This window comes from Lynx rufus, unplaced genomic scaffold (assembly GCF_022079265.1).
Source record: "Lynx rufus isolate CCGP_SWC_20201006 ecotype Redwood Valley unplaced genomic scaffold, mLynRuf1.p SCAF_25, whole genome shotgun sequence".
NCBI lineage: Eukaryota > Metazoa > Chordata > Mammalia > Carnivora > Felidae > Lynx > Lynx rufus.
Window position 1 is genome coordinate 17,031,353 of NW_025814840.1, and position 13,762 is coordinate 17,045,114.

Consider the following 13,762-nt stretch of genomic DNA (forward strand, 5'->3'; position numbering starts at 1 on the left):
GCCTTCCTGCCTCTGCTCTCAGGATGCCAGTCTCAAAGTCGGCCCTCCTCTTGCCCCCCCCCCCACCAGCATAAAAGACAAGCTTTGAAAACAGATGGCAGGAAACATAATCATAAACCCCGGATGCCTTCTCCCTCCCTCGAGAAAGTTCCTTCTCTGTGAGCATTCGTAATGTCCAGGAGGAATGAGAGAAACACACACGCAGCTTCACCACCGACCAGTGGCCGCTTATTAACCAGCTGCCTCAACAAGCGTGGCCTGCAGACCTATTCTCACCCTCCAAAGAAAACACGTCGCTAAGATACTGAGCGGCTGCTGGGCTGCACCCCTCAAGGCGATCGTCCTGCCCTCGCGGGTCCTTCGACCTCAGCGAGGGATGGTGGGGCTTTTCCCAGACGCCGGTGAACAGCTGGGGCCGGGAGGCTAGTTGCCCGATAGCTTTGGCCGCCCCAGGTTTGTTGGTACTTCCAATCCTGTGTGCAGGGTGACCTGGAAAAGACGACCCAGTCAGTGAGGATGGGGGAGGCCAATACGAGAATCCTGAGTGCTCAGACGGCCCAGCGGCCTCGTGCAAGGCCCCCTGTTCGCTGGGGTCGCCACAGACAGCAGCCTGAGGGCCTCTCTGTACTGCGGGGTATGCTGTTTATTGTTGCCCAGTCTCACTCACGTAATGTCCCCGAGTTCATCCTGAGGAGCCGGTCTGGGCCTGGGTTTCCCACCTTGTCCCAGGAGCCCCGGCAAGGCTGATGCTCCATTGCAGCAGGTGAACGGTTCTCATGGTTGTATATTGGTTTCTGCGTTCTTCCCAGGGCCTTCGTTCCTTTCTGACATCTGTTATATTTCAGGCTGCCTCAAAGCCCTTTCGTGAGTGAGTGCAGGTACAAATCAATCAATCAGTGATTGATGTAGGCCTGTCAGTATTCACAGCCAGGACTCCCAGAGGGATGAGGGCTCTGCTAGAAGCTAAGGGTAGTGCCCTCACATTTCTCTCCCACCCTCGCCCCCTCACTGAGCTCCCATTTTGTCTCTGTCCACTTGGGGCCTCCCGAGCCCTCGCCAGCCCCCCAGGACTGGCTCCAGCCCTGAGATCTAAAAGCACAACATTCCTGCCTGCTTCAGGTGGGAGCCAGAGGGGGCAGGGAGGGGTGAGAGGGGGCAGAAGGAGACTCAAAGCCCCTAGGACTGGTCTCTCCCAGCCCCCCTGTGCTTCTCCTCTCTGGGGAAAGCCATACCTGAAAGGCCCCAGCGCATACCTGGCCATCGGCTCAAGCTGGGCAGGGGGCACTGACTTCCTCCTGATGGCTTAACGAATGCCTCCATCGCACCCGTCCCAGAAAATGGAACCCCCACCTGCCTCCCCCTCCATTCCCTTTTCCCCCCTCCCTCCCACTGTGGCTCCACAAGCTGGCAGCTTAGCGCCTCCACTTATCTCAAGCAAACAAGTACGAACTGATCATGCCACAGAGGACCGTCCCCGGGGAATGCCCAAGGGGAGCTGGTAGGTGGCTCTCTGCCTGGGCGGGCAGCAGTCAGCTTCTTTATAGCCCACATCGTCCAAGTGCACTTCGGAGGCCCCAGCACCCCGAGAGGAACAGCTCCCGCCCGGAAGGGTAAGTGGTACCTGCACGTTGCGGTTGAGGCTGAGGGCTGGCATGAACACCCCATCCACATGGCTGAAGGCTGTGGGGCCCTGCTGCTGCCCGTTGATGAAGAAGGTCAGCGTGTGCTTATTCAGGTCCAGGAGCACGCCGACAGTGGCCCCCTTGCACACACCGCCTTCCGTCCTGGGAAGAGAAGCCCCAGGAAGCCCCATCACCACCACATCTAGCCTGGGATGTAGGTGGTGGTTCAGAAGATGCTAGGAATATCCTCACTTAAAACACACAGCCCTCATGGAGGTGCAGGGAGCTGTTCTTCTGGGCTGTGAGACTTGCCTTGAAACGCACTCTCCAGTTAAGGGCCACACAGGAAGACCTTACCCTTCGTGTAAGTTTCCTTACCCCGGAGGGATCGGCTTGTTCAGTCCCTGGTTTCCTGGCAGTCCCTGAGACCTGGGCACCCAGGGAGTTAGGGTGTGGATGAGCGGGTCCCACCTGAAAACACCCGGAGCTTGGAGCCTGGGTAGGGAAGGCTCCTTTGCCCTCCAAGGGAAAGAAATAGCTTGGCACCCTTTATAGTTTTAACCAGCGAGAACGTTGAGATCCACAAAGAGGCAGAGCGCCAGCCCTTCGGGAGATCTCGAGGCCCACTCGACTTCAGCTGCTCTCCGAAACATCCCAGGGACTCTTGAACAGCCATGCGTGGCAGGGGACAGATGCTGAATCTGGAATCAAGTCCCCAGTCCCGAGTTGCCATCCCATGAGCGCCAGCGGTGGAGCCTTGAGACTAAATTGTGGAGCTCTTGATAAATGTCTGTGATCCCACATTCGGCAGTGGTGGGAATTCATATCGGCCCGCGAGAAGCATCTCTTCAGATGCTCTCCCCAGGCTCCCTGGCTGATCCGCCTCCTGTCCGTGGAAGAAGAGGGTCCATCAGACTCCCTTCCCTTAGCTGAGGGCTGAGGGCTGAGGGCTCATCCTCCACCCCAGCTGCTCGGCTCTGATGAGAAAACCATTTTTAGCCTTTCCTGATGGGGCAGGTGCTGATTAGCTGGGGGCTGATGGCCTGGCAGAGAGCACAGGAAAGTCGTGGGGAAAACTCGGTGCGCTGACGGGAAAGGCACTTCCCAGGAGGTCAAATTTCCCCAGGGCGGGAGGCGTGGGGTGGGGGTGGGGAGCGGTGTCAGGACCCCAGGACAGGATCCTGCAGGTAGGGAAAGGGAGCAACGACCGGGCTCCTGGTGCTATTCGGACACTGACCGCCAGGTGGCGGTAGAGACCGGCGTGAGGCGCAAACACGTGATTCCCACCCAAGCGCTGGCTGCCCCAGGTTCATGGGCTCCCCACCGCAGCCCCCTACCCGGGGGGACTCTGAGCCGAGTCCTGACAGCGCCACTAAGTAGCCCTGTGACTTGGGACGCTTGTTTCACCTAAGCCCTTGGTCTAATGGGTAAAATGCCAATCACAATAGTACTTTTCGGAGGACTAAGGGAGATCATGGAAGTCAGGTGCTTCCTACAGCCTCAGGCACCAAGTAAGCTCAATAACGCTCCATTACCCCCATCAGCGGTGTATCTGGGCACCATTTGGTTTAAGCAGGTAGAGATGGAGCTGGTAGGTCTGGACTCCACTCTTCTGTGGTTTGGGAACAGCGGCCGGGGGTAGATCCAGTGCCGGGTCAGCCCGCAGCACCTGGCAGCCTGCAACACCCAGTCAGCCTGCAGGGCCCAGGCAGAGGGGACAGAGGGACGAGGTGCTACCCTCCCGCAGGCCTCCAGAGCTAGAGGTCACTGCCAGAGAAATGGCAGGTGGGAGAGGTGCAGTCTGCTTCCCTGGGGACCCTCAGGCAAGTCCCTGCCCCAGATCAGGACTCCTGGGGCCAGAACACTGAGAGCCTCCAGGCTCACTGACATGGCCTAGAGCTGGGCCCCGTGAGGTTGGCTCCTCCTGGGGAGATGGCCCTGAGCAGGCCAGGAAGGAGATCGCGTGGGGAGAGGGCAGCTCCAGGTGACTACCATTCTTTATTTCTGGGCTCCTTGGCCAGTGCTGGCCTTAAAAGGTTTTCCATCCCCCACCCCCACCCTGGACACACAGGCCGGGTGTGAACACGGAATCCCTGGGTGAGGAGAGTAAGCACTGAGCTATGATGGGGGGGGGGGGCCACTGCCTTCTCTGAGGAGAGAGATCAAGGTGCCCACAAGTCCCTGAAGGAGCCCAGGTATCAGGGACATCTTCCCAGGGCGACCCCAAAGGGCCCATCTTCCTGTGTCTGCCCTGGTAACACCACTCCCTGGGCCGGCCTCAGAGTAAGGCAGCCATGGCAGGGCCCTTGACAGAGTCCCCGGCAGTGAGCACCCCAACAGTGCCTGCCACGCCCAGGCCTGCCCTTTTGGGGGCACTGTCTTGGGTCAAAGCCCACACAAGGCTGGGCGGTGGGGGGGCAGTGTCACTGCCAGAGCAATGGCACCTGCTACGTCTGTAGAGACATGGTCACAGCCGCGAGGACACCGGCTGTGCCCCTGGCTGACAGTGTCTAAAGGGAAACGGAGCAGAAGTGGGAAGGGAGTGGCAGCCGAGGAACCTGGCAGAGCCTGGTCGTGTGGCTGGCCGGGTGACCTGTAAAGCCACATGCCCTGGGGCCACTCTAGTCTCTGTTGCATGCTGACCCTTGGGCACACACTCACTTCTCCCTGGAAATGGGACACCCAAGTGGCTGAAAGGCCTCCCCCACATTCCTGATGCCTAGCAGAAGGGATGCTGTCCCCCACAGGAGCCTCATTCCCCAACTGCCCCCCCCCCGCCACTGGCAACGCACCTGTTGGTGTGGGAGTTGCAGTGCATGAACCAGCTGCGGTTGTTGTCCACGTACATGGCCCAGGCCTTGTCGTCCTTGCCCAGCATCATGTCCTTGACCACGCTGGCCCTGGCCACCCCGAAGGCGGGGTCTGGGTGGTTGTCGTACCGGTCCACGTGCAGCTCCCAGTAGTGCACGCCCTTGGAGAACGCGGCTGTGCCCAGCACCACCCGGTCGTCATAGCTGCTGCAGGTGGCCGTCTGGTTGTCATTGGATAAGATGATGTCCCGGTGCCCAGAGTTGGGGTCGAAGGTGAACCAGGCCACTGGAAAGGAAGGAAGCAAGAGTCAGGGATGGGACTCGCTAGCAGTCTCCGACCTGGGCTCGGAGACAGACTCACTCACCCACATCTAAGAGCAAGTTGGCATCCAGCATCACACACGCTCTTCCCTGTGTGATTCCCAGGCACACACAGGGACACACGCGCACACACGCGAACACACACACACACACACACACACTCCCCGATCTCTGTTCATCCAAGCTCTCGGTCCCACGAACCCAGCCTTGCCAAGGAACGCAGACATTCGAGCCCCGGAGCCCCAAATCTAAATGCATTCTATGGAGTCTTGGTTTCCGACACCCTTCCGTTACGCTTCCTACGCCGTTGTAAGTTAAAGAGGAAGGAGTTAATCCCTGCCCCACTTTGTGGGTGTGGGATCCGAGACCCGGAGCGGTGAAGTGATATAACCAAAGTCGCCACGCTCCATCCTCCTGTTTCGCATTCCTCCTTCTGTTCTCCGATATCCTCAGGCTGCGGGACGTGAGGTCCTGACTCTAGAATCGTGACCACAGTGCTCAGGGCAAGAACTACTGTTCTGCAGGGCGGAGGGCACCTAAGGGCAGAAAGCTGGTGATCTTCAGAAAAGCGTCCCCAGCCGTGCCCTTGACAACAGCATCTGCCCCTGCCCTCTCTCCCCTGCGTCCTGGGGAGACAAACCAGGCGTGTCACATCTTCCTCAGGGCGACCGCAGGATGTGCTGGGATGCATGATGACGATAAACAGGACTGACACCATCCTGGGATGCCCGGGTTAGCAGGGCAGGCTCTTGTTGGGACATGTTCGTTATTTACATCATCTCTTCCTGCTAAGGACACAGATGACCAACATCCCACTGATGCTGATGTGCTCCTCTTGCCTGAAACCTGAAAGGATGCAGCTGGGTATGTGAGCCATCAGATCTGGGCTCTCGTGCCAGGTGTTCGAGGGATAGTTTCCCACTGGGGGGAAGGTCAAACCCAGGACTAAGTGGCCTTTTCTCCAGGTCTGTCCTATGCAGTCTCAGTCCCTGGGTCTCCCTGAGCCTCTCACATCCTTGTCTCCTTTCCCACGCCAGCAAATGGGGTGAAGAAATGGCCTTTTTTTTTTTTTTTTGTGGCTCATGAGTAGGGAGAAGTAGGCAAGGGGCCGTGGTGAGAAGGGCAGGGACAGGGCTGGGAGGAGACACATACATTTTGCTGCTGCCGAATTTCCTCCATCCCTTCACTCCCCTGCCCTGCACAGCTGATAGTCTCCCCCCACCCCTCACCCCCTGCCATCCTCCTTTAGAAGCTCATCCGCGCGTGCCTGAATCTGGTCCTCCCCCAGCACCCCAGTGCTCACCGTCAGATGTCTGCAGGACTACAGTTTTACTATAAGGCCCGACGCCGGAGGAGTTGAAAGCCTTGACCCTGGCATTGTAGGTACTGTTGAAGTGAAGACCATCGATGGTGCACAGGGTCTCCTTGCCCACATACACTTCCTAAAAGACAGCCAAGACTGCTCAGGAGGTGCCTCCGTTATTTGGAAAGTTTCTCTTGGCAACATGTTGACATTCAAAGTGCTAGTGCCTCAGCAGAGTTCTTGAACAAGGGACATTTGGAGGACTGGAGGCAGGGTCATAGACCGTGTCCAAGTTGGGCACAAACTCTACTCCTGGCTGGCCAGCCCCTCTGCCCGTGAGAATGTGAGGTGTGACGGGGTCTTAGGGAGGCGGGGAGGGATGGCAGGTGTGTAGCCAGCTAGGCAGCTGCCCGAGAATGTCCTACCTCTGCTGAGGCCAGCCGATCAGATAGGACCCTGGATCCCAGGGACACCCACTCCTCCAGGAGGGGTGGAGGTGCAGAAACCCCCACCTCCTTCTTGGTTGTCGGTGGGAATTTAAGCTAGCGAACATGAGCTAAAGCAGCTAAATAAACAAAATAAGCAATACTTTTAAAAGAAGGGTCATCACAGGGGCGACCGCGTGGCTCCATCGGTTAAGTGTCCGACTTCGGCTCAGGTCATGATTTCACAGGTTGTGGGTTCGAGCCCCACGTTGGAGCCTGCGCTGACAGTGAGGCGCCTGCTTGGATTCTCTCTCCCTCTCTCTCTGCCCCTCCCCGACCTGTGCTTTCTCTCTCTCTCTCTCTCTCAAAATAAATTAAAAAAAAAAAAAAAGAAGAAGGGTCATCACCCATGATGGGAAAAAGTGGACAGAGGAAGGGCGTGACCAAGCACAGGTGGGTTCAGGTGGGTTTGGGCCGGGATCGCTTCTGGATCGAGAGGGGCATTCCGCCCCCCTCCCCAACTTCCGCCACCCCTGAGGTTGCCATCTTCCCCTCGTTGGCCCCCCTGCCCCCTGAACGGCTTTTCTCATGGCCTCCTGAGAGGTGAGACATTTCTGCAGGGGACCCCAAAGATCCGTTAGTAGGGATTGACTTTGTTCCCCACTCACTTCAAACTTACCTTTGTCCTATTAACTCCCTCAAATGCACAGCCCTGCACCCCGTCCTGTGTCACCATTTCTACTTGGTCTAAAACATCTTTCCTCTCTCGTTGTCTAGGGGGTTCACTCTTCATTTGTTATGCCAAGTCATTAATAATAACAGCTGGGTGCGAGGCATTGTGTAGGGCATTTTAATCCTCACACAACGCTTGGATGTTGTTATTGGTTTGTTGTTGTTGTTGTATTTCATACAGAAGGAGACTCGGAGAAGGTTGGAAACCTGCCCAAGATCCAGATGAACCCATTTGGAAGCCAGGGTTCAAATCCAGGCCTGCCTGCACTGAAAGCCGACACTCTTCCCACTTTAACAGGTGGTTCCTCATAAATTCCAGCCCTTGTATCCAGCTTTTGCTGGTGGTTATGTCTCGGAGGGAAGGGGCCATCAGTATGTGAGCCCTGTGGCTGCTTCTTTTAACATCCGGAAACAGTCTTCCCTTCCTGCTTCAGAAACGGGGGCTCTTCTCCTGGTTTCCAGTCCAGGAGTTCTTTCCAACCTTAGCTTCTCTGCACAGCCACAATGACTGAGGTTCTGCACCCAGTGAATGATCTGCCATTCCTCAACTCCACTGTCCCCTAAATTGCCCATATATTCACACGGGGCCCAGTAATTCCCAAGGGAAGGCTGCTATTATTTCCCCAACGCTTACGTTCTTGTAGGGTAGGTCTCAAACAGAAAATGAAATGACCTATGCATAAATCCCTTTGAGAGAAACGAAAGGAATATTGATCTTCAGCAAGATTTGTTCAATGGGGCAGCCCCCCAGGAGAAGGGATGTCGGAACTGTCGTGGTTGCAGTGCTTTGTTCCGGAACATCTTTATGCAGTCTCCTCGGGAATGGAAAAGGAGGAGCTCTAAGAAGACCCTGGTCAACAAAGCAACTTGACAGTGACCTGAACTTTGCTGTGTGAAAACTCAGGGAAGAGTTCTTTAGGGGGCCTGGCTTGGGGGGTCTCTATCGGATGGGGGAGTAGAACACCATTTTCTGGCTCACTAAGAGCCTCTCTTGTCCCCATGACATTTCATCCCTGGAAACACGAAGGTAGAAGTTCATCTCAACCCAACGGCCATTTACCAAGTGGCTGTCCTCACCCACAGAGCATCTCGCCAGGTAGAACAGTCAGTGACCCAGGCGGGACAAGGAGGGATAGAGCCTTGAGGGAGTGGCGGGGGAGGGGGGCGGGGGGGGGAGCCTGTGTGAGCGGGGATATCTGGGAAGGTGCTGAGGAATAGCCGGGACTGCACTGGTGGGGTGAAGCAGGAAGTAGATCAGGGCAGGGGATACCTTTTCCGAGCTCTTCCTCTGCCTCAGACCTGTGTCAGTCTCTGCAGAAAGGCTGTCCTAAACTTTCTCTGTGGCTGTCACCTCTGCCTGCCCCAGCTGTCCAGACGTAGCCCCCGACAGAGAAGCCCCATTTCCCAAGGTTCCAGACCCACCAGCCCTCTGTGTTTGGGCCAACGCCCCCTAGGGGCAGCAATGGAGCCGAGGGCAGTCCAGAGGCCTCCGCGTTAGGACCCCCCAGTCCAGCATCAGGGCCTCACCCGGAACTGGCCCCCGTCACCGTCATCCAGCTCCAGGATGTAGCCGTCCACGGGGCTGTGGGTGAAGGGCGGCATCCTCCAGGCCAGTGTGACACTATTGTTGTGGGTGCAACACTTCTCCAGCTGCAGCAGGGGGCCGGGCGGCACTGTGACAGGAACAGGAACGGCGGGTTCAGCTCACGGACCCCGGCAGCATGCCAGACACCTGTGTGGACTCTCCTCCCCCATCGCAGGGCCCCCCCCCCCCCCCCCGGCCCCCAGGAGGAATGGTGGCGCCACCCTGCGGTCCCTCCCAGCCTCTCGCAGGCACACCTCAGCCCCGGGATCTCAGTCTCAAGGCTGGCAGAGGGGGGCAGTGCGATCTCAGGTGACCGTGCACTTCCAGCCTGTCCTGGAATCTGGGGTGGGAGGTGGGAGAGGCATGGCCCGTGCCTCCACGACTCTGCATCTGGAGCCCCAAGGAGGAGCCCCACCTACCCACTGAGAATCCCTAGTTTTGAGTCTCAGACCCACAAGGAGCCCGTGAGGGTTGCCAACAGAGCCGGGTTCCAAGTGCCTCGGAGCCACTGCGGGGCCAGCGTGCAGCTGACACTAGGCTGGGAAGGTGCTGGTGGGGTGAATCCAAGGACGCATTTAAACCTTTGGCTGGAAGCACGTTAGAGGCCCAGGGAACCAGAGCCGGGAAGGAGAGGCAATCAGAGTATCCAGTGGTCAACCCTCGGAATCAGGGATTTGAATCAAATGTTATCATGGTAAGTTCTGTCACAGCAAGATCCGGAGAAAGTTTTTATATTCTAGCCTTGTTCCGGCTCCGGAGATTTTAGAAATAAATACAGTCCACACTGACCGTTTTTAAAGGGAAAACTGCAACATCAGATTTGTAAAACTTCCAGATTTCCATTTGGCTCCCGTTATTAGGGGCTCCCGTTATTATTCCCAGATTTCCCCCCATGGTTTAGCTGGGTGCAGCCCTGTCTTACTTACAGACTTGGTCTCAGGGCTGGCTGAGCGTAGCTGACTCCCCCGGGGCCTCGGTTTACAAACAGGTAGGGGTCCCCCTCTAGCCCTAGGCTCTCCCACGCCCTCTGTGAATCCCTCCCGGAGCAGCGTCCAGAGCGGCTCCAGGCCTCTACCTTTGGCACCTCAGCTTTCCCGAGCCCCCCTGTCTTCTGCCGCACCCCTGCACACTCTGCCAGGCTCCTCCTGCTCCTCAGCACCACGTCTCGTTCACACCCAGGGCAGGCAGCCTTTCCAAACCTGGCCCGAGGTGCAGACCGAGTGTGGGAGGGAGCACGCGGACGTGCAAGACTCCTGTTTCATCTTTGGCGTAAAAATGGCCACACGTTTGGCGGGTAAGGATTTCCTGCGCTCACAGATTCTGCAGGTGTAGCACTCCATCCTTCGATATTCTGGTTTAAAAAAACCAAACAGCTTCCTTGCCTCTCCTGAATGTGGCCTCGATGCCTCTGGAGAGGCGGCCTTTGGATCAGGACTGGTTCGGGCCATCGTTTGCTACTTTGTAACCTGGTGCAAGCCACGCAACTTTATTTGACCCTTAGCCTGTGTCCCTCGTGGCTCTCTGAGCTCACCTCCCAGCCTCCTCCACCTTGTTCATTCTGCTCTCACCTCTGACCTTCTTGCTCTTCTTCTTGGAACCCAGAAAATGGATTCCTGCCTCAGGGCCTTTGCATTTGCCACTCCTCTGCCACCTGGAATGTTCTTTCCCTATATTGCATCTCTCTCCCCTCAAAACATCCCGCTTTCCCCAAAAGCCTCTTTTGGCCATGAGACGATGTATCTGTGTACTGTCTGTTTCCTTTTCTGGAATATCAGCTGAGTCTTGTGAGCGAGTGTGTTGACTTGTTCAAAGCGGTGTCCTGCACCTAGAACAGTGCCCGGCACAGGGTGGACACTCACTAAGTGTCTGAATGAACAAAGAACCCTCTTTTACAAAGGAGAGAACTTGGACTCAGACTGGGATGCCACCCGCCCTAGGTCCTCCAGCTACCCAGGGTGACCCAGGCTGAACTGGGACTTGGGCCCCGGCCTGTGACTCGGGCGGCCTTCCCCTCCCGCTCTGCCTCACTCTGTGTGTCACCCGTCTTCTGGTGACACTAAGCTGCCCCCCTCAGAGTGGATGCCCCTTCCAAAAGAGGCACGGACAGAACTGGGCCAACCACGGCTCACCCCTACATTTCATCTGGATGAAGTCCAGCTGGTGGATGGCTTGCAGCAGCGGCTCACTGTCCAAGGTCAGGTCAAACTCCGCAGACACCTTTGGCTCCAGGGCGCCTTTGACCCACTGCTCCTGAGACACCTGCACGCGCTTGATCAGAGCATCCGAGATCTTAAAGGGGAGCACAGAGTTTAGGGTTTCGATGTGCAAAGGGAAAGTCATGCAGCAAGTGATGGGTTAGGAGGAGGGGCTTGGCGTCTGTGGCTTGGGGACAGGAAGGGGCTGTGTCAGCCATATGCTCTCAGACCAGCCAGGGCAGGGAGTATATGATCCCTGCCGGCATGCCACCGTGCAAATAAAAGTGAACTGTATTGTTTAAATCGTATTCTAAAAGGTCAGTAATTTAAATATAAAGAAGAACCTGCTATCTAAAGGTATCAGGTGGGGCGCTCGGGTGGCTCAGTCGATTGAGTGACCCTTGATTTCAGCTCAGGTCATGATCTCATGGTTGGTAGGATCGAGGCTGGCGTGACAGTGCAGAGCCCGCTTGGGATTCTCTCTCTCTTCCTGTCTCCCTACACCTCCCCTGACCTCTCTCTCTTTCTCTCTCTCTCAAAATAAATACACATTAAAAAATGTGAAGATATCAGGCCAAACCGTTTTGTGAAGCAAATACGCAAAAGCATTCTTCCTTATACTGCTTTTGTGAGATCCAGTACTTTGCAAAGTGAAACATGCTAGCAGTTCCTCCCAGGGTCTGAAGAGAGCGCTTCCTGTATCCCCGGAATTTTGAAGCTTGCTCCCCACAGTGTGTCCTCCCCCTCCCCCTCCCCCCAAGTTGCTCCAAGCTGTCCCTCCATTGCACTCCCAGCTCTGCTGTCTTCCGCTGGAAAGTCCTGCTCATTCAGACACTTACATGTCCCTGTCGAGCCATCCTGTGAACCCTTCGTGGGGACTAGTGAAGGGGGCCATCATTTCCCCATAGATGGAGGGCTGAGCCCCTGTCACTGCCCTGTCCTCTAGAGATGCTCGTGGCCCTGAGTCAGCCTGGCTGTTGGAGGGACGCCCTGGCAAGCCTGCATGGGCTCTGCAGGCAGCGGCCATCTGTCCAGGCCTGTGGCACTCCGCACATTGAGGTAATGGGCCGTGTGGATTCTGCTAACTCACTTCCTCCAAGCCTCCAGCTTGTTTGGCAAAGACTGTCCTTTCCCATTTGTGGAGAAAATGTTGAGTTGGGGTCTCTGGAAGTCAAAGCATAAATGCACGACACGTTGGCCCTAGGTATTATGACGTTTGACCTCCTCTTTTAACGAGGGCACAGAATCAGGGTCACAGCTAGTGAGAGTCAGACGAGAGGAGAACCTGGGTCTTCGGGAATCTCTGAGCAAGGGAGAATCTATTCAATTCCAAGCCACTGGTAGGGACCGTCCTAAAACTCCGGATAGCTTGGGAAGCGGTGGTGGATTTGGAGGCAGGAAGCCAAGCCTCCCTGGGTCCTCCCAGCGCGCAGGCTCACCTGTAGGAAGCCAGAGGGGTCGTTCTCCTTGATCACCTCTAGGCAGTACTCCATCAGCCCGGTTGACTGACGCAGCTTCAGTGTGCAGTGATTGATCTGGTCCCAAACCATCTGTGATGCAAAGAACCCCTAGTAACCATCTCATCAGAGGAGGGGCAGCCAGGCTGCAGTGGAAGTTGGAGAATTAGCACAGAGAAAGCCCTAGACGCTGCAGCCCTGGTCTGCGCCACCTTGCACCCTCTCGAGACTCTGGCTGTTCTGCTCCTGAGCTCCACGCGCCCTCTTCCTTGGGGAATAAACGGACCCACCGCCCAACAGAACAAACTCTCTGCCTGAACCCTGGGCACTAGAGAAAGTGCACGGTCTGAAACTGTCCACGTGATCAGTGACCACCTCCTGTCTTACTTTTCATCGTTGGTGGTCGTGGATAACTCCATGGGCTTGGCCTCTTCACTTGGAAACCATGGGCTATCCCCAACACGCATTCCTCCTTTCCTTGAAAGTAATATTTCCTGCTTCAGTTGGGAAATGTCTATGAAATCGGTTGAGCCGTCAAGGCAATGAAGCAGTCCTCTGTCAACGCAGAGCGTTCATGGCACCTGCCCGGAGCAGGAGCCCAGCGTCCCGTGAGGGGACACCATCCCCTTCCCGTGGTGGATATTTAACAACGCAATAAATATTTAATATTTAATAATGCCATAACAACATTGCATTATTATTGCTGCTTATTGAATGTGTGAGATGTTAGAGAGGGCCTGAAGAAGGTGACAGAGCTGGCGACCCGAACAGAGGGCGGCCTCACTACGGTCACTGGTCACTACTGCTCTGCAAGCTGAGAACAGGCGGAGTCCCTTAGATGGAAAACAGGACTTCAGAGAAGATAGGAGAAGGGTACCCCTGACCTGAGAACAGCAGGATTCAGCGCACCTGACTGTGGCTTTGCAGGGACAGTGTGGGTGATGGCTGGCTTTGGGGAAAGTCACGTGAGTGTGAGCACGTCCGGGGCAGCTGGCTTATCCCTTCCTTGCCTCATTCATTCATTCATTCATTCTCTCACCCACCTAATATTGACCCAGTACCTACTGTGTGCTCCAGTCCACTCGCGGTGTGGAGGCCACGATGGGAAACGAGGGTGTCGTCACCCGGGGACGTACCTTCAGCTTGTGCTCTCTCTCTTTGGTGACCTTGGTGAGCAGCTTGGCTTTCTGCCGAGTTAAAGCATCGACCAGCGCATCACACTGAGCAACCAGGCAGGCTTCGTAGTCCAGTCCGTTTTCCTGGGGGGAGCAGAGAGCTTTAGACAGAAGACATGCTGAAACCCGGCCAGTGC

General features: G+C 56.3%; 1 protein-coding gene across 2 annotated transcripts in view; it reads right to left on the bottom strand.

Annotated features, from left to right (window-relative positions):
* Nucleotides 1–423: 423 nt before the first annotated feature.
* The window catches only part of TRIM67 (tripartite motif containing 67), a 50,513-nt gene continuing 37,174 nt past the window's right edge, over nucleotides 424–13,762 (bottom strand). For both annotated transcript variants that reach the window (XM_047088717.1, XM_047088716.1), the window contains 8 exons: nucleotides 13,587–13,709; nucleotides 12,433–12,543; nucleotides 10,928–11,087; nucleotides 8,741–8,886; nucleotides 6,057–6,195; nucleotides 4,415–4,718; nucleotides 1,622–1,784; nucleotides 424–489 (listed from right to left, as the gene is read on the bottom strand). In XM_047088717.1, the coding sequence (XP_046944673.1) occupies nucleotides 424–489; nucleotides 1,622–1,784; nucleotides 4,415–4,718; nucleotides 6,057–6,195; nucleotides 8,741–8,886; nucleotides 10,928–11,087; nucleotides 12,433–12,543; nucleotides 13,587–13,709 (1,212 nt within the window). The remainder of the gene's footprint in view (nucleotides 490–1,621; nucleotides 1,785–4,414; nucleotides 4,719–6,056; nucleotides 6,196–8,740; nucleotides 8,887–10,927; nucleotides 11,088–12,432; nucleotides 12,544–13,586; nucleotides 13,710–13,762) is intronic.